The sequence below is a fragment of the Budorcas taxicolor genome, chromosome 22 (assembly GCF_023091745.1).
Source record: "Budorcas taxicolor isolate Tak-1 chromosome 22, Takin1.1, whole genome shotgun sequence".
NCBI lineage: Eukaryota > Metazoa > Chordata > Mammalia > Artiodactyla > Bovidae > Budorcas > Budorcas taxicolor.
In genome coordinates, this window is record NC_068931.1 from 22,245,482 (window position 1) to 22,270,486 (window position 25,005).

General features: G+C 47.8%; 1 protein-coding gene across 1 annotated transcript; it reads left to right on the plus strand.

Moving 5' to 3' along the window:
• The first annotated feature begins 1,346 nt into the window (after positions 1-1,346).
• Positions 1,347-24,322, plus strand: INO80C (INO80 complex subunit C). Its single transcript, XM_052660441.1, has 5 exons — positions 1,347-1,537; positions 15,807-15,917; positions 17,117-17,228; positions 18,158-18,225; positions 23,942-24,322. Exons 1-5 carry the CDS (start codon positions 1,382-1,384, stop codon positions 24,071-24,073), a joined length of 579 nt encoding a protein of 192 aa, XP_052516401.1. The 5' UTR covers positions 1,347-1,381; the 3' UTR covers positions 24,074-24,322.
• Positions 24,323-25,005: the final 683 nt, after the last annotated feature.

The following is a 25,005-nucleotide window of genomic DNA, read 5'->3' on the forward strand; positions in this document are numbered from 1 at the left end:
TTGCTAGGAGAAATATCAATAACCTCAGATATGCAGATGACACCACCCTTATGGCAGAAAGTGAAGAGGAACTAAAAAGCCTCTTGATGAAAGTGAAAGAGGAGAGTGAAAAAGTTGGCTTAAAGCTCAACATTCAGAAAACTAAGATCATGGCATCTGGTCCCATCACTTCACAGGAAATAGATGGGGAAACAGTGGAAACAGTGGCTAACTTTATTTTTGGGGGCTCCAAAATCACTGCAGATGGTGATTGCAGCCATGAAATTAAAAGAAGCTTACTCCTTGGAAGGAAAGTTATGACCAACCTAGAGAGCATATTAAAAAGCAGAGACATTACTTTGCCAACAAAGGTCCGTCAAGCCTATGGTTTTTCCAGTGGTCATGTATGGATGTGAGAGTTGGATTATAAAGAAAGCTGAGCACCGCCGAAGAATTGATGCTTTTGAACTGTGGTGTTGGAGAAGACTCTTGAGAGTCCCTTGGACTGCAAGGAGATCCAACCAGTCCATCCTAAAGGAGACCAGTCCTGGGTGTTCATTGGAAGGACTGACGTTGAAGCTGAAACTCCAGTACTTTGGCCACCTCATGTGAAGAGCTCACTCATTTAAAAAGACCCTGATGCTGGGAAAGATTGGGGACAGGAGGAGAAGGGGACGACAGTGGATGAGATGGTTGGATGGCATCACCAACTCGATGGACAGAGGTTTGGGTGGACTCCGGGAGTTGATGATGGACAGGGTGGCCTGGCATGCTGCAATTCATGGGGTCGCAAAGAGTCGGATACAACTGAGCGACTGAACTGAACAGTACATTTGCACGAGGAGGTGTGGAGGGGGAGCTCAGATGCTCAGTGGGGTCGGTGACCCCTACAAGGTTAGCAGCCACTCTACCCTTCAAGTTTATCTGGGTACCATGAAACACAAACTTCTGAGCAACAAGGCTGCGTTTAAGGAGAGAGCCAGGAGCCTAGCAGTACTGGTCCACAGACAATGCCCTTACTTGTATACTTACAGACAACAAAAGGGATCAATCTTCTGACCTGAGAAGAGACAACGTGTTCATTAACTTTTAAAAAATCCACTTAATCAGAACAGATCGTGGGATGGTCTAATCCTCCATCCCTGGGGACGCCCTGGCACGTGCCCGGCGTCGACACGCGGGAGGAGCTGCATTCGGCCCTGGCAGACGCCGTCCCGCCCGGAAGGAACAGGCTGCTCCGAGCTCCGCCTTTTAGATCTGGCCCAGAGAGAAGTAACGCATGCTCTCCGAGTCCGGGCCAGGTTTTCAAACCATCGAGACGGAAGTACAGCGGGCCGGAAGTTCCAGGGCCCGCACCGGGACCCGAGTGGGGAGGGGGGGAGGAGCAAGGCTCAGGGTGGGAATGGCGGCTCAGATTCCCATTGTGGCCACCACGTCCACTCCGGGGATAGCCCGGAACAGCAAGAAGAGGCCGGCCAGTCCTTCCCACAACGGCAGCAGCGCCGGGGGCTACAGCGCCAGCAAGAAGAAAAAGGCGTCCGCCTCCGGCTTTACGCAGGTACGCTGTCACTCGCCTAATCTGCGCGTGCGCGGAAGCCCACCCCTCCCCCCGTTCCAAGGGGCTCGAGGGCGCATGCGCGGGCCCGAGTGGGTGGGGCTCAGCGAGGCTGGGCGTTTCGTGTGGGCGGGGCGGTACACTCACACCTCTTTGGTAGATGCGGGCTCTGGTGCAAAAGTGAAACTTTTTTTCTGCACCTTCTTACTTTGCCTACGTCGGGTTTGATTAAAGAACCACCCGCGTTGCATTGTCCAGAAGGGGAACAGGGGAGGTGGGGAGGCTGTTATTGCCTTAATCGTAGGGCCACCTCTTCCCGTCGAAGTCTCGTTTGGAGCGAGGCTCTGGACTTCTTAATGTGAGTTTCAGTTAAACAGAAGTTCGCGTGTGTCTCGCCTTGGTCCTTTCTTCAGACATTTACCAGATGTCTGTGAGGTACAGAGCTCCCTAATGAACCGTGTGGAGGAATATAAAGATGTATTACTATGGATGGTTTCCCTCATCCTCAGGAAAGTGCTTTTTTGACCTTTAGTTTCCCTGCCCCAGAGTGGGTTTGGTCTTACCTCATGGGGTTGTTATGAGGATTCAGTGAGATCATGGTCGTAAAGCTCTTGAGCACAGCGCCTGGCACGACTTCACCGCATCTGGTCGATCCGGGCTCCATGATTCCAGAAAAGTATTTACAGCACAAGAGTAGCTTGGTTAGATAAGTGTTTTTCTTGGCTCCCGTATTTTATTTAAAGCCGGGAGAGAGCAAAGATGGAGTGTGTTAACTTTGTGCTCTCCAACACAAGGTGTAGCATCCTTCACCCAGAAGGATAGTCTAGCGATATTAGCTGTCTATGGTTTTCTCCATTGGTAATTGGTAGTGCACTTTTTTCCGTTTAAAATATTTATGTATGATTTGCATACAGTGACATGCCAAAATTTAAGAGTATAGACCAGTGACTTTACATATGTGGCCTATGTGGTCACCATCTAGATTAGGATAGAGAGCATTTCTAAGAGCCCCAGAATATTCCTTGGTGACCTTTCCAGTTGGTACTTTCTTCCCTCCCAGCTGGAGGTAATTGCTACTCTGACTTCTTCCACCATAGACTGACTTTGTCTTTTTGAGCAGAATATAAATGGAATCATACAGAGCATAGGGCTTCCCTGGTGGTTCAGACGGTGAGGAATCTGGCTGCAATGCAGGAGACCTGGGTTTGATTCCTTGGTTGGGAAGATCCCCTGGAGAAGGGAATGGCAAGCCACTCCAGTATTCTTACCTGGAGAATCCCATGGACAGAGGAGCCTGGTGAGCTGCAGTCCATGGGTCACAAAGAGTCAGACACTACTGAGTGACTAACACTGTTTCTTTTCTTACAGAGCATATTTTGTGTGTGTTTGGATTTCTCTGTGAAACAGTGTTTTTGAAACAGTATTTCCCCCATTTCCTTCTCCAGGGGATCTTCTTGACCCAGGGATCGAACCCAAGCCTTCTGCGTTGGCAAGCGGGTTCTTTACCACGGAGCCACCAGGGAACTAAAGTATAAGAGTTCTTGATATATTCTTGGCTGGAAGAGGAAATGGCAGTCCACTCCAGTGTTCTTGCCTGGAGAATCCCATGGACAGAGGAGCCTGGTGGGTTACAGTCCAAGGGGTTGCAAAGAGTCAGACACGACTGAAGTGACTTAGCAGGCATACACTAGCACACACGGAGTTCTCGGCCAGATTTATGCGTTGTGAGTACTTTCTCCCAGTATGTGCTCAGTGCATTTTGATATCCAGCTGTGCCAAGACCAAAGAATGTAGTCAGTACCTATTGAGAGGAATGATTGTCTTGACCCAAGGTAGCACTGCTTATCAATTCCCACCACCACAGCAAGCTTCAGAAAGTGGATGAATGCCTTCTGAATGGGGGGATTTCCAGTACCCCAATGGGTGGACATCACAACCCTGCTGGTCTTAGAGCTTTCAGTAATGGGAAGGGCTGCCTAGGTTCTTCCTGTAGGTGTCCCCCATCTCAGCAGCCTCAGCCTTTTCTTGGGCTGGAAAGAGAAGGGCATTCCCGGGAATAGTGACTTCTTTGTTCACCTCTCCCTGGCTGGTGTTTAACTAATGAGGTGGCTAGCCAGTTACCTGACTCCCACCCTCAGTATCTCATGAAGGAAAAAAAAAATTGTCTTCTGACTCCAGAAGTCTTAGATTTCCCCCCCTGTTCTAACATAGCACCAGGACTTTCCAAATGGCTCAGTGGTAAAGAATCTGCCTGCAAGGCAGGAGACGGGTTCAGTCCCTGGGTTGGAAAGATCCCCTGGCGGAGGGCATGACAACCCACTCCAGTATTCTTGCCTGGATAATCCCCATGGACAGAGGAGCCTGGTGGGCTACAGTCCATGGGGTCACAAAGAGTCAGACACGACTGAGCGATTAAACCACACCACCACCAACATGACATTGCATCCTCGTTCCCTGGTCCGCAGCGAATGTAGGCATTAGCACAGTGCTGCCCTGAGGGCTGCCTGGAATCTTCCTAAATTGTCCTCAGCCTTCAGTTATGTTGAGTTCAGTCAGCAAGTATTGATGTCTGTTCTGTCTCCAGCAGTATGCTTAAGTTATTTCAGTGGATTATCGCTTGTCCCTGGCCTCCCAAAATCCTTCCAGGAGGAGCAAATGACCTACATATATTATAGTAGTTTTCTTCTGCTATCATAACAGATGACCACAAATTCTGTGGCTTAGATAACACCGGTTTATCACTTCCTGGTTTTGTAGGTCAGAAGTCCAGGCACAATGAGATAGGTTTGGTTCCCTGATCCCTGAAATCAAAGTGTCGGCTGGGCTGGTTTGTTGGGTAGATGCTCTGAGGGAGGATCTTTTTTGAGCCTTATTGAGATCGTTGGCAGAGTTCAGTTCTTTGCAGTGGTAGGACTGAAGTCCCTGTCCCCTGGCTGTCAGTTCGTCCCCGTCCACGTTCCTTGCCGCACGGTCTCCTCCATCTTTGAAGCCAGCTGTTGAGAATCTCTTTTGTGTCTAATCCCTCTCACTCCTCAGATGTCTCCGACTTCTCTTGTCTCTGACTCTGAGCCCAGCTTTAAAGAGTATATATGATTAGGGCAGGCCCACCAGGATAGTCTCCTTTAAGATCAGCTGACCTGAGACCTTAATTTTATTTCAAATATAAGATATATGTTGCATTTCCCTTCAATATATCACAGATCCCTTCACAGTTGTACATACATTAGCATTTGCCTAAAAACGGGGTCAAGGTGTGTATACACCAGAGACCTGGAATCTTAAGGGCCGTCTCTGAATTCTACCTGTCACATATCTGAAATGGGAAAATCTCATCATTTCTAACCATGCCCCAAAGCGAGTTATGGGTCTTTTCTGGTATTGGCGCCTTAGTGGTGGGACACAGGAAGATGAAGACTCAGAGCCGGAGATGGTCACCAGAGAAGGAGAGGTGGAGAGAAGAGGGACTAGAGGCGGCCTTTGAGGAGTGGACGGTTTGACTGGGGAAGGCCTTCCAGAATCGGAGCTATGCCCAAGTGTCAGGATGCTCAAAGTGTCATCAGTGGGAAATGAGTGTTTTTCTATATAAATGATCATAGTTATTGAGTTAAAAGGGAATTTACAGATCTTTCAGTATCTTAAATTTCCCTACTTCAGTCGTTTCAGCTGTTTTGTGTCTTACAAAAAAAAAAACAAAAACCAGAAAACCAGTGTCTGTCAACCTTTCATGGGATTTAAAAATTTACACAGGACACTCACATAGACATTAGAGTGCTTTTTGAAATTAGTGAAAATAACCTGATGGATTGTTAAGGTGGGTTTTACTTTTCCAGAGGGTGCATGCTTTTTCTGAAGTGAAATTGAATGAATGGATGAAATATAAAGGGCTTACTGCTTGGAAATCCTCAGGGGTTGAAGGGAATATTTTTGACCTAAAAGTATTTGGAGCAAAGCATTTATAGATGTCTCATTTATGTCAGCCATGTAAAATGATATTAAATACTTTGAGTACTACAACAGTTTTGTTTTATTATTTCATCAAGATGAATCTTTAGTTCAGCAGAAATCATTAGTGTTTGCGCTTGCTAAGTAGTACATCTGTCACAAAACTACAATTCTGTTTGGATTTAAATTTTCAGTGTAACTAACATTTTTATTGATTACTTACATTATAATTTGGAAAGTGCCACCTCCCATCCATTTTGGTCCTGATACTTTGAATGACTAGTGTTAAGTTGGGTTGAAAAACAGATACACTGTGCTAAAGTGAAAGAAATCGTGACAAATGATAATAGTTATATTTATTGGGTACTTACTATGTATACCAAGTACTGTTCTAAGTATTTTCTAATTGCTATCTCATTTAATTCTCCGAACAACCCTCTGAGAATTGTTATCCTACAGATAAAAAGACAGACGCATAGAGAGGTTAAGTAACTTTTCTGTGGTCACAGTGATAGAGTGGGTACTGAGACACAAATGGACTACCCAGCATCTACATTCGTTTTCTTGACTGCCTGTCTTAACATCACTCTTCACTGCTCTACATCTGAGAAGATATAATTAGATCTCTAATATAACCATATCCCAGGTGCAGAGAAATGCTTTGGGGTGGGAGAAAGATTTTATTAGATCAATACAGGGCATTTTTTAAAATTGGAGGAGAATTGCTTTACAATATTGCCTTAGTTTCTGCTGTACAACAACGTGAATCAGCTACTTGTTGTTAAGTCGCTAAGTTGTTTCTGAATCTTTACAACCCTATGGACTGCAGCACGCCAGGCTCCACTGTCCTTCACTTTCTCCTGGGGTTTGTTTAACTTCATGTCCATTGATGCAGTGATGGTATCTAACCATTTCATCCTCTGCCGCCCCCTTCTCCTCCTGCCCTCAATCTTTCCCAGCATCAGGGTCTTTTCCAATGAGTCCGCTCCTGGCATCAGGTGGCCAAAATATTGGAGCTTCAGCTTCAGCATCAGTCCTTCCAATGAATATTCAGGGTTGATTTCCTTTAGGATTGACTGGTTTGCCCTCATTGGAGTCCAAGGGACTCGCAAGAGTCTTCTCCAGCACCACAGTTCAAAAGCATCAATTCTTTGGCTCTCAACCTTCTTTATGGTCCAACTCTCACATCCATACATGACTACTGGAAAAAATCATAGCTTTGACTAGATGGACTTTTGTCGACCAAGTAATGTCTCTGCTTTTTAACGTGCTTTTTAATCAGCTATAAGTATACATACATCTCCTCCCTCTTGAGCTTCCCTCCCACTCCTACCCCTATCCCACCCCTCCAGGTCATCACGGAGCACCTGAGCTGAGCTCCCTTCATTATACAGTAAATTCCCACTAGCTATCTGTTTTACATATGGTAGTCTATATGTATATGTGTGTTAGTCACTCAGTCGTGTCTGACTCTTCGTGGCCCCATGGACCTCTGTCCATGGGATTTTCCAGGAAAGAATACTGGAGTGGATTGCCATTCCCTTCTCCAGGGGATCTTTCTGACCCAGGGATCCAACCCAGGTGTCTTGCATCGTGGGCAGTTTCTTTAACACCAAGCCACCAGGGAAGTCCCATGGTAGTCTATATATATGTCAGTGATACTCTCGATTCATCCCACCCTCTCCTCCCTCTGTGTCCGCAAGTCCTTCTCTGTGAATACAGGGCAGTTTATATTTTCCAAGTGGCTATTCAGGTTAATAAAATCTACAGAGGAACCTAACTGACCTACAGACTAATAGGTTACCTAATTAGGTAATAGGTTACCTAATAGGCTGATTTATGATGGAGACGCAGTTATCATAACATCTATATAAGTTGAGAGGCAACAGTTGCTTCTTTAGAAGCCTAGTGCAGAGTACAGGAGACAGGAGACCCTTCTGTCATTGGAGGCAGCTTGAGAACACTAGACTGGCTTGCTTTATTCATTTAAGAAAGTAATCATTCTACCTCACCTTTTGAAAAAATCATATTATTAGTTTTCTTTTTTCTATTTTTAAAGTGGCCATAAAACGCCAGCCAGTCTTCTTCGCCCACAACTATGATAATTTGTGTTTTCTACGTGTAGATACAGGTTTTCATAAACTGTATTTGGTGTATAACATTGTGGGCCCTGCCTTCCGCTTAGCATTGTTTCTTGGCCCTTTCTCTGTGTTGATTGTCTTCACAAGGAATTAAGTGCTCTTACTTAATTGACTTGATTGGATGTTAGATTGCGTCTCACGTTTTTGCTGTTTCAAGTAATAACCCTACAGTAGCCCTGCAGTTGTAGACTAGGCTCAGGTGTTTGAATCTAGGTTACTATTAGATAGATGTAACTGGGCGTTGGGTTCTTACATAATAAGACAGAGGACATTTGTCTCTTTCTGTGTAAACACAGAGAGAAGGCCCCAGTTACCCTTCGGTCGGAGTCAGGACCCTGTGAGTGGCCCTGGAGACACGAAGCTGTGTGAGTGGGATTTCCAGGCAGGCGAGCTGAGGCCTGGCTGATTCTGAAGTCACTTAGGGGTCGTCAGGTGTTCCTTTGTTGGCGGGTTGGGTTTCTCTTCCTTGGGACTTCTGTTCAGTCGCTCAGTCGTGTCCGACTCTGCGACCCCATGGACTAGAGCACACCAGGCTTCCATGTCCATCACCAACTCCCGGAGCTTGCTTAAACTCATGTCCTCTGTCGTCCCCTTCTTCTCCTACCCTCAAGCTTTCCCAGCATCAGGGTCTTTTTAGCTCTTTTTGTGTTGCAGAGAGTGGACACCTCTCAGGGCCAGGCATCACTTCTTTCCTGACCGCAGGGCAGTCGTGTCTTCAGCGGTTCAGCTCCTAAAGTCTCTCAGTGTTAATAATGGCCTAGTCGTGTATTCACCGCCGCCCTGCCTCCCGGACTCGATCCTCCCCTCTCATCTCGTCCTGACAGACCCAGGAGTCCAGCTTGGCAGAAGCCCAGGGGAAGGGAAGACCGAGGGTGGAGTACCACAGAGGGTGGGTTTAAAGGGGAAAGAAAAGCAGAGCACCCAGCCCTGGGCCCAGAGCCACGTGTTCTTTGCACCTGCTCAGAGAGGGAAGCCAGCAGTCACTGTTTTAGGGTCAGGAAGCGGCCCCGGATCGACAGTGGCCCAGTTGGTGTCAGGATGGTGTCCTTTCCTGTCCCCGCCTCAGCTGCTGGAGGTCTGGCCTGCGGACTGGGAAGCGACGAGGAAAAGGTGATCAGACAAACAGGAGGGCTCGGTTGATTTTGGAGTCGGGGCTGGAGCGCGGCCTTGTCAATTCCTTCCTGCTGCTGGAGCGGCCGGCACAGAGGCCCCCACCCTCTCCTCACACTGCCTTCCTCCCTCTGGCCGCTGCCTGTCTCCCAGGTGGGGTCCCGGCCCTCCCAACCCACGTGGGCTGCAAAGCACCTGCGTTCCTCAGCAGCCCAAGTCTAGTGAGGCATTCCTGCCGCGTCCTCCTGGGCCTTCCAGGACGTGGGAGCAAACAACCCTTATCAAAGGGATGTTGTGTTCCCTCCGGGATTTCACTGTGCACCCAGCACCTCTGAGCCTCCCCACTTAGGAGCTGGGGGCTTCCCAGGTAACGAACCCTGCTGCCAGTGCAGGAGATACAAGAGACTTGGGTTTGATCCTTGGGTTGGGAAGACCCCTGGAGGAGGGCCTGACATCCCACTCCAGTAGTCTTGCCTGGAGAATCCACGGACAGAGGAGCCAGGCGGGCTACAGTCCACAGGGTCGCACAGAGTCAGGCAGGACTGATGCAGCTTAGCACACACCACACACACTTTTGGTCCAGAAGAAAAAGCTGACGCCCCTCCTGAGGATGGTGCCCTGAGAGCCAGGCATGCTCCGTGGATGGTTCTGGAATCACCAGCAGAGCACTCTGGGCCTGGTTCTTCATTGCCCTGTAGTATCTCCTCTTTGCTTCTGAGCAGTTCCGTTTGTTTCTTTTCTCCCAGGTAGAAACAGCGTTATGTAAGCAGTCATTTTCTTTATGAAAAACTCAGTGAAGTTGAATCTTAAAGTGGATCTGGCCCCAGGAAACCTCTTTCACATTCCACCTGTTTTTCTCGAGTTGGCCCCAGCTGGCTGGGCTTTTCTGGTCTGACCTGATGCTCACCATGTAGTTCTTAGAGTTGTTTTTCTCTCTCTCCCTTAACATGGGCCGCCCTATAGGCCCTGTGTCCTGGCAGTCCACACCCACCGGCCTGCTCCTCGCTGGTGTCGTGACCCCCAAAAGCAATGCCCTGCCTGGTAGTAGCACTCCCCAGTCCCCTGTCCTGCCAGTTCCTGACAACCCCTGGCCTACTCTCTATCTCTGTGAATTTAACTACTCTAGGTGCCTCAGCTAAATGCAACCATACAATAGGTGGCCTTTTGTGTCTGGCTTCTTTCAGTTAGCATAATATACTCAGGGTTTATCCGTGTTGTACCATGTATCAGTACTTTGTTCCTTCTTACAACTGTAGAATATTCCACTGTATGGATGAACCTCATTTTGTTTATGCATCAACCTCATTGGTTGATGGATATTTAGGTTGTTTGTACTTTTGGGCTATTATAAATAATGCTTCTATGAATATTTATGTTCGAGTCTTTGCATAAACATTTGTTTTTAGTTCTCTTAGGTAAGTACCTAGGACTTGAATTATTAGGTCATATGATAATTCTGTGCTTAACTTTTGAGGACCCACTGGACTGTTTTTCAAAGTAACTGCACCTTTGTACATTCTCACGAGCAGTGTGTGAGGGTTCTAGTTTCTCCACATCCTCACCAACACATGTTATTATGCCTTTGAGTAGAGCCATCCTGGTGGGTATGGAGTAATATTTCATTGTGGTTTTGATTTATATTCCCCTAATGACTGATGGCAATGGCAACCCACTCCAGTACCCTTGCCTGGAAAATACCATGGATGGAGGAGCCTGGTAGGCTGCAGTCCATGGGGTCGCAAAGAGTCAGACACGACTGAGCGACTTCACTTTCACTTTTCACTTTCATGCATTGGAGAAGGAAATGGCGACCCACTCCAGTGTTCTTGCCTGGAGAATCCCAGGGATGGGGGAGCCTGGTGGGCTGCCGTCTATGGGGTCGCACAGAGTTGGACACGACTGAAGCGACTTAGCAGCAGCAGCAATGACTGATGATGTTGAGCAAATTATCCAGGTTTGGCTAGTGGGAACCTCTTCAAACTGACTCTTGTGTCTTTTACTTTACCTGTGGCATTTTTCGAGTGCCATGATGGACTGAACTGTGTTCATTCAAGATTCATTTGTTAAAAGCCTAACTCCCAGCATGCCTCAGAAAGTTACTGCATTTGGAAATAGGGCCATTAGTAGTTAAGGTTACATGAGGTCATAGGGTGGAGCCCTAATCCGATTTGACTGGTGTCCTCATAAGAAGAGGGAGGCTATCATAGGGGCGTGTATACACAGTCAGAAGACAGCCATCCACAAATCAAAGAGATCAGTCTCAGGAAAACCCAGCCCTGCTGACATCTTGATCTTGAACTTCTAGTCTCTAGAACCTTAAGAAACTAAATTTTTCTTATTTAAACCACCCAGTCTGTGGTATTAATATTTTGTTACACAGCCCTAGCAAACTGATACAAGTGATTTCTTACCTTCCGGCACCAAAAACTCATGATGTACTTTCTTGCCCCAGTCCTGGAATCAGCCGTTTCTTCAAAGATCCCTTGTTCTTGGAGAACAATACTTGGAAACCAGGATCTGAGCACTGTTGTGCCTGTTGTGTGTTGACTGATAGAAGATGCACAATGTGAAAGTGGTGAGTTCAGCTTTATTTGGGGCAAAATGAGGACCGCAGCCTGGGAGACAGCACCTCAAAGAGCTCTGAGAAACTGCTCCAGAGAGGTAGTGGGGGAAGGTCAATAAATAAGATTTTGGTGAAGAGGAGTTCCATGCAATCAAATGCTGATCTTACAAAAGGTTTTCCTCTAGTCAAGAGGAGCTGATGTCGCCGTGAAGGGATCTAGTGTTTTTGTAGATAGGAGGAGGTGCAAGGATTGGGACCATGAACTCAGTTCCTAAGAATTCGTATCTAAGGAGCTGTCCACCAGTCCTCCTGGAGCACAGAGGGCCTCGCTGCTGTTCTCCACCCTGAACTCCCTTCAGGGCATGTGCAGCCGCAGCAGCACGGGGTTCCGTCCTCGGCAGAGGCGGATGGCAAATGCCCTTGGCAAGCCGATTTGCGGTTGACATGTTTCTAGCTATCTCCATGGAAGAAATTAGGAAATGTAGGGGCTCATGTGTGTGAGTGGGTGTATGACTGTCCCCCATGCCCCTGTATCCATTTCTTTATTATTCTCATTATTTTAAGTTTGGCTTCCCTGGGTCTTCATTTGAGCATGTGGACTTTCTCTAGCAGTGATGTTCAGGCTTCTCTTGTTGCGGAGCATGGGGCCCGGAGCATGCAGGTTTCAGGAGCCGCAGCTCGCAGACTCGCTAGTCGTGGCGTGTGGGCTAGTCGCTCTGTGGAATGCAGGATCTTAGTTCCGCAACCAGGGATCGAACTCACGTCCCATGCATTGGAAGGTGGATTCTAAACCACTGGACCACCAGGGAAGTCCCCATTTCCATGTTTATCTTTCTATCTATATGTTAAACTCATGAATTCATATCATGAACCTGTGATTTCAGTCCAGTAGCACGCGGTTCATTCTAGCTGTGCCTCATTCCTTATTTGCCTCATCTTAGAACGCATATTAAGTAGTTTCGGAACTATTAACCTGTCCTCTTGGGAGAAACAAACCTCCTGATTGTTCATGGTTCTTTTTGCCTCTCACCTTGAGTTGTATGTTCGGAATACTGTGTTCATATCATTAACGTTATTTCTCCCTTCCTCCCTTTTAGTGTGTCTGTGTTATTCACTCAAACCTCAGGTTGATTTGGTTTCTTGTTTGCATTCCATTTTTCCTATCTGCTGCCCCCTGCTTGTTGGATTTGTCCGTCTATTTGTATGTGAAACTTTAACATGCCTCAAAAGGTCAAAACTACGGACAGCTATACTCGGAGATGTTTACTCCTCTTTTACTTCCACCCTGTTCCCTTGCACCCGCAGGTAACCAAACCCAGTCATTTCTGAATTAGCCTTCCTGTGTTTCTTTGGGTTTGGCTGCTGCTTCCCATCCAGAGGCGATTCCTTGCTGTGAACCCCTGAACATATGCATTTCAAAAACGGACGCTGACAGAGTTACGCTGCATCGTCTTCTTCCTGAACTCCAGTCAGTTAATCAGCCAGTGATTATTTGGTGCTTCTCTGTGCTAGATGTTGGGTTAGACGCAGGCACGGAAGACTGGGCCAGTTGGTGAAGCCGGATGTTCAGGCCCCTGTGCCTTCTCACTCCCGGATCGGCCCCTCTCCTCATCTGTTCACCTCTCTCCTCTGTGTCTCCTTGTTCCAGTCTGTCGTTCCCTGCCTGTTTCACAAAGCTGCTATCGTTTCATTGACTACTTGCATGCTAAGTCGCTTCAGTCATGTCTGACTCTCTGCAACCCTATGGACCGTAGCCCACCAGGCTCCTCTGTCCATGGCGTTCTCCAGGCAAGAATATTGGAGTGGGTTGCCATTTCCTACTCCAGGGAATCTTCCCAACCCAGGAATTGAACCCAGGTCTTTTATGTCTTCTGCGTTGGCAGGTAGGTTCTTTACCACTCGTACCACCTGGGAAGCCCTTCGTTGACTAACCAAGACTTAAATACAGCTGTTAATTATCTATCCAATTTATGATATTACTCTTACAGATAGTCAACACAAAATAGCATTGACAACTGGCCAAAACTACACAAGGTAATGTTGGTTACTGATTAAATGTGATGGGAAAAAATCAAAGCTCCATCCAATTGGGTCTCCCAGGACACATATATTAATACCCGCAGAAATTTTAGGACCGTGAAGGAAAAATCACAAGGGTAATAGAAGTTAGTTACATACAAAATGCTAGATCTTACCTTTCTTGTAAAATTAAAACTGACATGAGCTAATCCCAACGGAAATTTTTATGAAGCATAAATAAAAAATGGAAAACACTGAAGACCATTTATGCTGGCAGAAAATGACTCCGTGGGTTTGGGGACCAGAAAATACTAAATACAGGAGGGAGGGGGAGTGAGAGGGGAGGCTGGAGAGGAGGCCAGCATTTGTGCCTGATCCCAAGGGTGGTGGGAAGCCCTGGGCAGCTGTCAACAGGGGACAGACATCAAACTTACCTCTAAGAGCATGTCACTGAGTGTGCTGCAGAGAACGGAGTGGGCCCCAGGCCTCCTCTGAACCCCAGAGCTGAGGAAGGGCCCGATGAAGGAAGGGCTGTGGGAGGGAGGGGTGGAAAGGAGAAGGAAGAGAGAGAACTAGGGCTACAAATGGTGGGGAAAGGATGAGGAATCGGAGGGATCTTAGTTCTTAGAGAGTGGACATCTGAGCAGCCTTGGAGAGGAGAAAAGTTAGGAAAAACTATGAATGAGGGGACAGATGAGGGGAGGGGCCATCCGGATAGCAGAGGGGTCCTGAGCAGAGGAGAGGGTGCACAGGCCCAGGGTTGGGGGGGTGGGGGGGAGGGGGAAGGGAGGGGAGACCCTGGAGAGGAGTCTGGGAAGTGTCTGAGGAGAGACCCTTCAGGGGACTGTTGAACAGAGTGAGTGGTCCCCGTCTCCCCCTCCCTCCTTCCCCCACATGAAGGCCATTTTAGGGGGGCAGGTGGGGGTGGAATCTATACATACAGCCAGAACTCTCGCACTCTGCTGCTAGGAGTGTGAAAGAGGGCAGCCCATTTGGGAAAGTGGTATGTCAGTTTTCTTATCCCTGGGTTGGGAAGATCCCCTAGAGGAGGGAAATGGCAACCCACCCCAGTGTTCTCGCCTGAAAAATCCAGTGGACAGAGGAGGCTGGCAGGTCACAGTCCAAAGGGTCACAAAGAATGGGGCAGGACTGAGCCGACTACACACGCACGCACTAGTCAGTTTCTTACAAAGTTAAACACGTACTTACTGTGTAACCTGACCATATCACATGTAGGTGCTTACCCAGGAGAAATGAAAGACGTACATCCATGCAGAGGCTTGTACAGAATGTTGCCAGCAGCTTGCTTTATAATGGCTGAAGGCTGAAAGCAACCCACATTTCATCAGCAAGAAAATGGGTAAACACACTGTGGTACATCCTATACAGGGGAATACTGCTCTTAAGAGTGGTGTACACATTCTGTGGAACAAACCACCAGTCCATGCTGTGACATAGATAAACCTCAAAAACTGTATGCCGGGCTAAAGAAGCCAAACACAGCGAACAGCACGTGCTGTTGGATTCCACTCATAAAGTTCGAGAACAGGCCAAAGTAACGTGGGATTCAGAACAGTGGTGGTCCATGAGGGCGGAAGATACTGACCAGGAGAGGGCTGGAGGGAACTTTCTGAGAAAGATGGAAATAGTCTGTCTCCACAGGGACCTGGCTTATGCAAATGGAAACATTTGGCAAAACTCAGGAAACCTACACTTAAGATCTGTGCGTTTCACTGTGTATAAATTATGTATCCATTAAAAAACGTTTGTTGCAGTCTGGGAAGATTGGAAATTGCAGTACAAATCAGAAGTGATTTCTTGCTTTGGCTTGTTTTTTTTTCTTCTTGATTCTTAGCTTAAAAGGCATTTTGTTTTAAAGTCCGGGAGCCTGCTTGTCAGAGCATTCTGCCACAGCCAGCTGACCCGAGGCCCCCTGCCTCCTCTCTGTCTATTCTCCTCGCTCAAAATGCCTGCATTCTATTGTGCCCTGAAGCGTACCAGCACCAGCCTGGGTTTTCTGACTGGAGACCCTTCAAGGGACTGGATCTTTTCCACCTTAATGTTTCAAGACACAATTTAACAAGATCAGTAGGAGCAGGGGCCACATGGAGTCACGGGGATGGTGGGGCTTTGGCATTGGCCCCAACTGGATTTGAATCCAGAGGCAGTTACTGTGGGGCCTTGAACCTGTCTGCCTGAGCCTCAGTTTTCACCTTGTAGTGAGTGGTAGGACTCCGTGCTTGGCACACAGAAGAGCCAGGACGTCTGGCAGCTGGAGTCCCGGCTGCCTCCACTGTGGCCTCTGCACGGACAGGTGCGGCCCCCAGCCTGGCAGGTTCTCCCCCCGACCCCACCCCATGCAGACCACCCGCTGGGGCTCCGGGCACCCTGTCTCCTCTCCTGTGTCTGGTGCTGCCATCTTACATCTTGTTGACTGCTGAGTTAGGGAGCTCAGCTAAAGGACACTGACCTCATACTATTCTTATTTTGTTTTAAGGGTATCAGCATGGATGGTGTGAGTGAGAATAAGATGGTGCCCTCTGATTTTAGCACAGGACCCATGGAGAAAGCTGCCAAACCTTTGCCATTTAAGGATCCCAACTTTGTGGTAAGCATCTAAAGTGAAAGTGTCCATTGATCAGTCATGTCCGACTCTTTGCGACCCCATGGACTGTAGCCCACCAGGCTCCTCTGTCAGTGGACTCCTGCAGGCAAGAATACTGGAGTGGGTTGCCATTCCCTTCTGCAGGGTTTCCTCCTGACCCAGGGATTGAACCCGGGTCTCCTGCACCGTCAGAAGCATCTAAGGTGTTTTATAAATAAAAAACCAAACAACTATGCCTCGGCCTCTGATCTCACTCAGTCGGTCTGGAGCCCGGGCAGTGATGGTGGCCTTTCTCCTTCAGTCTGCATCACCATGCCCTCCTCCAGGGACTGTGGTTTGAGGTCTGGGGGCAGGAGAGCCCTTCCTGTGGCTCTCCCAGTTCCCAAGGATTCTGTGGAATTCATTCAGTGATACTGTTTTTAGGCTGTCATTTCCAGGATGATTGCTCGCCTTCCTTTTTTCGTGAGACTTAGATGAGGTGTGCAGTAATTAACTAAAGGAGGAATGTTCCTCGCTAGTTTCTTTAGGCACATCTAAGGTCTGGTGCTATCAAGTAGATACAGGTGCCTCTTTCTTTTGTTCTTGAGGGGTAGGATAAATTCCATGATTCTGATTATACCGTTCCAATTTATTTTTCACTAATTACCTTTGAAAATACAGCATTGATAATGCCTGTAACTTTTGTGTTCTTTCCATTTCATTTTGTCATCTTCACAAGACAAAAAAGAAAAAAATTTCCGGAAAGCTTGCTGTGTCATGAGGGAGGCTTCCTTGGGTTTTCCTGGAGCTCCAATAATTTACAAGGTGGAGATTGGCCCTCAGAAGGGAATTGAGAGATGTGGTCATGTGTTTAAATCTAACTTTGTAGTAAACTTATTTTTAAGTAGTGAGAAATTCATGAGTGAATTTCATAAAGTTAGACCCAATAAAGGATGTGATTTTCTATGTGCATATTAAAAGAATAACCCTTTATTTCTATTCCATCAGAGACTAACTCATGCGTTTTAAAAATCCAAAAGCTGTGTTTTTTTATAAGTAAGCTTAAGGTATATGGTGTAATATGTTTTTTTAAAGCCTTAGGGTACACTGACTGTTGATTGAATGAAAGGTTTATTACAGTTATGAATAAGCATAAATGTCAGATTCTGAAATGATCGTCTCCATTGATTTTTGTTTCTTCTAATCCACGCTTGTGCCTCGAGCATTCTGGCCATGGTGGTGCAGTGGCTGGCAAGAAGAACAGAACCTGGAAGAACCTGAAACAGATCCTGGCTGCTGAAAGGGCATTGCCATGGCAACTGAATGATCCCAACTGTGAGCTGTCTAGACCCTCCTATGTGTTCATAATGTTCAGACTAGGAACCTTCTTATAACAAACCCGCGTTATCTTATTGTGTTTGCGTTCATGGAGAAACACTTTCTAGCTTAGGAATTCTACAGCGGTACCAATGTAGGGAGATTCTGTGTGTGTTTCCTCATAGCTTTATGCTCTGTGTTGAATCTGTGTGTGTTGGCGTTGTCATGGAGGTGTGGTTTTTAGTGTCACTGTTAACATTTCAATCTGGAGAAGCAGGTTCAGATATGATGATATGGGTGTTGCTCTTAGACAAACTGCTTATTCAAAAGTCTACTCTTAAAATGTGTTTCCAAGTAAAAGGTTGCCCAAGCTTTAGGAGGGTTTCTCACCAGCAGCTTAAAGGGCCCGCTCTGTTTTACTCTCCAAGCCAGTGTTTTTCAGAGTGAACGCTTTATACTACAGTATTTCCGAATGTCTGTTGTATGTTCTGCTTAACTTCAGTGGAAAGTACAGGTTCAAAGTTCCTTCCATCTCCTGCCCCACGGCATGTGTTTCGTGGGGGTGACTCAGACTGATGACAGATGAGCTAGTCAGATGCCTGGGTGTGGACATTCCGGTGTCCGGATGCTCAGATCCAATTAGTGGGTTGTTGACACCTCATCACCATCAGCCCATGTAGCCAGAGACCGTGAAAGCAGCTTGTGGGCAGATGAGCTTTCTGGTGGTTCTGCTGGAGTGGAGGGTCCCCGGGGACAAGGCAGAGCCATACTTGAAGCCTGTGCTTGGCCTATGGCATCCTGTATTATTTCCCCGAGAATTCTCTGAGCACTTAATCACAAAGTAGAAAGTTTGGGAATATTATCAAGCAATATTTTTAGGGAAAAAGGGGAAGGGATCTGAATGCTTTAAAGCCAGTTTAGTTAGCGTCTTGTTGTTTTTTTTCCAGACTTCAGTATTGATGCTCCTCCATCCTTTAAACCAGCGAAGAAGTATTCTGATGTTTCAGGTCTTCTTGTGAGTATCAGCACACCTCTATGTCATACAACACTGAACCGAAAAGGAAATTTCACTGTACCCTCTGTTTAGACCGTGGTAAATAGCAACGCTGGTCCTGCCTGGAGCTCGTGTACTGGGAACAGGTGATGGGTTTGTACAGAAGCATTTATGCAGTTATTTAAGAGTGGCAGTGACCAAGAGCAGGGACTTCCCAGGTGGCTCGGAGGTAAAGAATCTGCCTGCCATGCAGGAAACACGGGTTCGATCCCTGGGTCAGGAAGCTCCCCGAGAGAAGGACATGGCAACCTCATTCTGAGTATTCTTGTCTGGAGAATCCCATGGACAGAGGAGCCTGGTGGGCTACAGTCCATGGGGTTGCAAAGAATTGGACATGACTTAGCAACTAAAAGGTAGCAGCAGCAACCTGAGGCATCCGTGTGGGCAGCCTGGAGCAGGCATTGCTCCAGAAAGCAGGAGACCTGAGTATTACTTTCCTTTCCTCTCCTTGTTAACTATATGAGATAACATGAAAGAAACTTTTTTTTTTTTTTTTTTGGCTAAAGTTTAAAAAATTCCTTACATCTTAGAGATGATTGTACTTAAAAAATTTAAACTTCTCTAAAGAGGCACTACGGTAAAGATAGTGATTTTCATATTTATTTTTAAGCATCAGAATCACTTTTCCAAATGAGAGCTTTTACAGAATCCCCTGGAGCCCACCTGCTCACTGTGGGCCCGTGTGGATCTGGTCCTCTGTCCTTCTGCCCACTCCCCAAAAAAGGGACCCCTATGGTGCTTCTAGGGGACACAGTTTGAAAACCAGCAGTGTGGTTCGATGAGTGGGACTTGGGCAAGTCCATGAACCTCAGTGTACCCCAGAGAATCTTGTTTCCTTATTTTCAGAATGTGGATGAAGTATAGAAGTTTCTAGAACTTCGTCACGCTTTTTCATTATTATTAAATTTGGAAGGTGGGCTTCTTCCCATAACTGTGGAAATAATGAGACACTTCATTTTTTGAAGCCCATATACCTCATTTAAATTGTTTACTTTTTTATGAAAATATATGACTCCAACCTCTGTAACAAGCTAAATTAATGATATACATTTTACACTAGGAAACATTTTTTTAAAAATTAGTTTTCCTCTCTGGATTAGTTGTATGTTTTTAGCTTGTCTTCCAGAGAGGAACAGATACTCTTCAGACTTGTTAACACAGACCTTAAATATAATGAGCCTAAGAAACAGGGAGAGGAGAAGTGTGTGGGGGTGGGGGAAGGGAGTGGTGTGTGTGGGTTGTGCGTCTGGTGGGCTCTTCCTTTCGTCTACTCATGGGCGTGTGTCTCTTCCGAAAGGTCCCCTGAGGAAGCTTCCATTTGAGAGAAGTGTAGTTTTAGGCTATCTCCTGTCTCCTGCCAGAGAATAGTTGCCTTGTATATTTGACCCATTTTAATAGTTGTTTATGGAAGGAGAACTAGTCTCGCACCAGTTATTCTTTTCTGGCCCAAAGTGGAAATTTCTCCCTGTTCCATTTTGTGCTGAGCTTATAGCAGCCATGGTTTACGACTTGGAGGGTGGCCCCTTGGAACATAGCTTTATCCTCACCGTTTACCAGGCAGCTCATCCACTGCTAGCACAGTGGTTTTTACACATTGAAAGTGAAGTCACTCAGTCGTGTCCGACTCTTTGCAACCCCTTGGACTGTAGCCTCCCATGCTCCTCTGTCCGTGGGATTTTGCAGGCAAGAGTACTGGAGTGGGTTGCCATTTCCTTCTCCAGAAGATCTTCCTGATCCAGGGATTGAACCCGGGTCTCCCACACTGTAGGCAGATACTTTGCTGTCTGAGCCACCAGGGAATTTTGTTCATGTTGAAAAGCATTGTTCCAGGCCTTTTTATGCCATTGGTAAAGGACTTGTCATGTTATTCATAACCTTTTGCTCCACTGTATGTAAGGATTAAGACATTCTGAATATACAAAGAACTCTACCAAATCATTGTGGGGCTTCCCTGGTGGCTCAGATGGTAGAGAATCTGCCTACAATTTCAGGTTTGATCCCGGGGTCAGGAAGATCCCCTGGAGAAGGGAGCAATCCCATAGAAGAATCAGCTAAAAGATTATGAATAGACAATTACAAGGAGGAAATGCAGATGTTCAGTTTCACTGAAACTGATAAGTAGATATTCGGTTTCACTGATAGTTAGAAAAAAGACCCATTGGATAGGAGAGAAATGAAGACATTGGCTTCTATGCCTTGCCACCAACATACAGAAATGGACAACTTCCTATGGTTGTTTTGAGATGGGAGTTACATTGGTGCATATTCTTGGGAAAACAAATGGTACTACCTAGGGAGACGGAGAAGTAGAGGCCTACAATGTAACAACTTGTCTTCCAGCCAGTGCCCTAGAGAAATAGTATGTACAAGGAGCTTCATGCAGAAATGCTCAGGAGAAAAGGTGCAAGGAAAACATTGAAAGCAACATAAAGGTCAACCTGGGCGGGGTGGGGTGGGGGTCGCTTCCCGGGGGGCACTAGTGGTAAAGAACCCACCTGCCAATGCAGGAGACTAAAGAGTCGCGGTTCAACCCCTGGGTCGGGAAAATTCCCTGGAGGAGGGCACGGCAACCCACTCCAGTATTTCTTGCCTGGAGAATCCCATGGACAGAGAAGCCTGGTGGGCTACACAGTCCATAGGGCCGCGAAGAGTCGGACACAACTGAAGTGACTGAGCATGCGTTCAATGTGGGGTAGGGGTCAGGGGTTCATCCTGTTCTGTGAGGTTGATGTATATGTAAAAACATGGATAAACTTTTAAGATGTGGTACAGAGCAGTGTAAGTGCATGGTACTGCCAAGTAAGAATCAATACCCAGGCACTGGGCGCTTCTCTGGCATATGTGTGTGCGTGTGTGTGTGTGTGTGTGTGTAAGAGTATATATATAAAGTCTGGAAAGGTGCCTGCCGAGCAGTGGTTTCCACAGGGGAAGATAAAGGACTTGTTGTTGTTTGGCCACTAAGTCATGTCCAACTCTTTGCAACTCCATGGACTGTAGCCCCCCCAGGCTCCTCTGTTGATGGGGTTGCCCAGGCAAGAACATTGGAGTGGGTTGCCATTTCTTTGGAGATCTTCCGAATCCAGGGATCGAACCAAGTCTCCTGCTTGGCAGGCAGGCAGACTTGTAAAAGGAGACTTTAGTCTTATTGGCAGTGTTTTTCTTTCTTTTTTTTAAAAGAAAAGAATATGTTCACCTGCTACTTGTATAAATTAAACTTATGTAATTAAAAAATAAAGCCAGGCTTGTGTTTACACTGACGCATCTGTTCCAGTGAGGGGCTGTTTCCCTGTGTGGGGGCCTGGCCAGAAGGCCCGCAGGGTCACACCTGTGTTGAGCCCCGGTTACAAGGCTGTGGAAAGTGCTTTGGTCCTGGGGGAGGTGGGGGCCAGCGTTCGCTGCCCAGCTCCCTGCAACAAGGGAGGCGTTAAAGCCACTTGCTCCCTGCCTTCTGGGGAGGGGGCCTTGGCTTCATTCAGGCTGGAGGGACGGAGTCCGGAGGAGGACAGACCACAGGAGTCCAGCTCCCTGCTCGTTCATCTCTGGGGGGGTCACCGGCCTCCTTCCCTCTGTTCAGAACACTCGGTCAGCTCCGGTCTGTGCACGTTTATGTCAACCTTCCTGTTGGTGCAGCGGTACCCTGAGTCCCGCAGTATTGGTTCAGCAGCCTGGACTTCCCTGGTGGCTCCAACGGTAAAAGCGTCTGTCTACAATGCGGGAGACCCAGGTTCGAGCCCTGGGTTGGGAAGAAAGATCCCCTGGAGAAGGAAATGACAATCCACTCCAGTACTGTTGCCTGGAGAATCCCATGGACAGAGGAGCCTGGTAGGCAACAGTCTATGGGGTCGCAAAGAGTCGGACACGACTGAGCGACTTCAGTCAGTCAGTCAGTCAGTCAGCCTTCCTGGCAGTAAGGCCTGAACTTGGGCGGGCCGGCTCAGCACAGCTTGATGGTGGGAGTGGGGCAGCCGCAGAGATGGAGGCAGGCCAGGGCTGGTTCATCCGCGAAGGCCAGATGATCAAAGCCAGATGCACTCGCCAGCACCTCTGCTGGGAACTGCGGGGCAGCCTCCCCTGCCAGTCAGTGCATCTCACCACCTTGTGGTCCCTCTGAAGGGACCCGCTGCTGTTTTTCTAGTTAAGCCTTCCTTTACATGAGCGTCACTGAAGGAAATGTGGTACAGAGAGGCGTCGCTAGATTAAGCCAAAGGATCAAAGCTTTGTTTTGTATAGAGCTTTAATTAATCTTAGCTTTTTAGGAATAATCTCAGTTTCCTGATATGCAGACCTTAAACGCTTTAGGCAGCTCCCCGTGGTGGAACTGAGACTCTTTAGAGATTGAGAAACCCATGACTCAGTCTGTTCAGCTTGTTGCCTCTTCACCCAGCCTCCCTCCCTCCTGAAATCATCGCATCACTGGGTGTCTGGGTCCACACAGTCGACCAGCGCTGGCACAGGCAATCCACACTTGAGTAATTGGCTGTTATCTGTCTAGACATTAGTGGCATCTTTTCTAATTTCTTAAAGGAATTCCAAATGACTCAGCCTCATGTTTTCTGTTTCAAAGTCTGTAGGAGCCATGTGCCCTGAGGTAGACAGTGACTGAGTATTTTCTTCACTTTGCAAATGGGGAGAACAGGCCAAAAGAGAAGTTTGATATGTCAGCGGAAACAACTTCTCTTTTCCACGCTCGTCCTGATCGTTTGTTTGTTCGTTCACCCACCCATCCCTCATTCGTGGGACACACACTCACTGTAGGCCCACTGTGTGCTCTGCATCGGTCAGGAGACAGTGCAGCTGGGATCCAGTGATAAGCAGACCACGGGAGTCTGGCCTCATGGAGCCTCCCAGCCTAGACTTCAGTCAGAGTCACGCAGATAATAAATGTAAAAGCAGCAGAGATATGCATTCCACCGGAGACAGGTGCTGAGGTGAACGCCAGGGTGGGGTCCTGACCCGCCTACACGGACAGATAAGGCTTCCCAGATGATACGACTGATTGCTGAGCAAGAAAAGGGCGAATGGGCAGGACAGGAAGGAGGGTGTCAGAGCCAGGGTAGCTGGAACCACAGAGTAGGGGACATGTGGCTGAGGAAGAGGCTGGGGAAGGGGGCGTCCCAGGCAGTGTCTGAGGAGCTGTGCTGTGGCCATGGGCTTTTGTCCTGAGAGCAGAGAGAAGAGCCGTTGAGAGACTTCACGAGAAAAGACATGATCAGAATTGCAGGTTGTGACAATGCCCCTGGCTGCAGGTGTTGATGGCAGTCCCTTCCAGTGGAAGGCGGGGGGGTAGCCATCCCAGCCCTGCAGGGGAGCCCTTCGGAGAGCCTTGGGAGCGGGGAGGGGGGAAGCAGGAGAGAAGCACCCCTGGGTAAGTGGAGTGGGGGCGGGTGCAGTCTGGACGGGTGCCTGCCGCCCTGAGGCACCAAGCAGAATATTCCCCAGCTGTCTGCTGTGGTTATTCCCCTTCCTTCCTGTCCGTACCCTGAAGCATCTCACAAGTCTGGGGAGATTAACGTGTCTTTCCCACAGTGAGTGATTGGGCGTTCTTGGTGACACAGTCAGACATCATGAAGATACATTGATTGCACTTTGAGTAAAAACCAGAAAACTAATTTTTAACTTGAATCTCACTGCCAACACCACCTCTCTACCCTTCTGGTCTGCCTGTTTTCTCACCCAGGCCAACTACACGGACCCACAGAGCAAGCTGCGCTTCAGCACCATCGAAGAGTTCTCCTACATTCGACGGCTGCCATCCGACGTGGTCACGGGCTACCTGGCCCTGAGGAAAGCCACAAGCATCGTTCCCTGAGCCTGGAGAAATGGAGATGAGGTGGAAAACCGTTTCCCAAGGCAGACTTTGGGCTCAAGATTTTGTTTTATGGAAACAAACTCCTGCTGTCAATCTGGAAATGTCAGTGCTGTGCCTTGGAAAGAATGTTTGGCTTTCATTGAAGGAGGTTTTTTTTTTTTTTTTCTGTTTTCCCTCCAAGTGTGATATTTCCTGTTGAATTAAATTATACTTCAGTTGTTGCCTCAAATAAAGTTGTTTGACAAGAAAGTAGAAAATTGTGCTTTTAGTTTAACTCAAGTAAGTCCTCGAATTTTGGCTTCAAAGCTATGGAGTCTCTTATAACACTTTTAAAGACTCTACGACGCGTCCTGACAGTAAGGCTGGATTGTCCCTGATCCCTTTGACTCCTGCTTTGAGCACGTTCATCTCTGTCTCTGATCAGAATGTTTGGGAGAGGTCCAGAACTGGGGCTGGAGGAGAAAGCACAGAGGAGCTCACCCTGCTGCCCTGGCTCAGTCCTCGCCTTGGGCCGTGGTCTCTGAATCAGCCTCTCTTCTCGGCCTCTAGAACCTGTTAGGTAAGCCACTGACTGGTCTGCGGCATTTAGAGAAGCCTGAGCTGACTAAAACACTAGCCCTGGCCTGTTTCTGGAGGTGTGGGGTGTGACCCTCGTCACCCCTTCCATGAGGGCGTCTGTCCGGGCATGGGAAGCCACCCGCTTCCCCTCCTCCGAGAGGAAAGCACTCTGGGCCCGGAGGAGATGGCCTCCGAGCCCCTCTGAGCCCCATTCCTGCAAGTCTTTGCTGGGGGGGACAGTGGAACCAGGCCTTGGGGCTGGCTCTGCTTTGAAGATTAGGTCCCCAAGTACCTTTTCTTTCTGAGGGAAAGCCCCTCTGGGTGGTGGTGGTTTTCAGTTGCTAAGTTGTGTCCAACTCTTTGCAGCCCCATGG

Bases quoted from the DNA above. Each gene is read 5' to 3' on its own strand.
- INO80C (XM_052660441.1), top strand. From the start codon at position 1,382: ATGGCGGCTCAGATTCCCATTGTGGCCACCACGTCCACTCCGGGGATA. The intron at 15,918-17,116 runs GTAAGCATCTAA...TTGTGCCTCGAG, and splicing joins TTAAGGATCCCAACTTTGTG to CATTCTGGCCATGGTGGTGC. The intron at 18,226-23,941 runs GTGAGTATCAGC...TTTCTCACCCAG, and splicing joins CTGATGTTTCAGGTCTTCTT to GCCAACTACACGGACCCACA.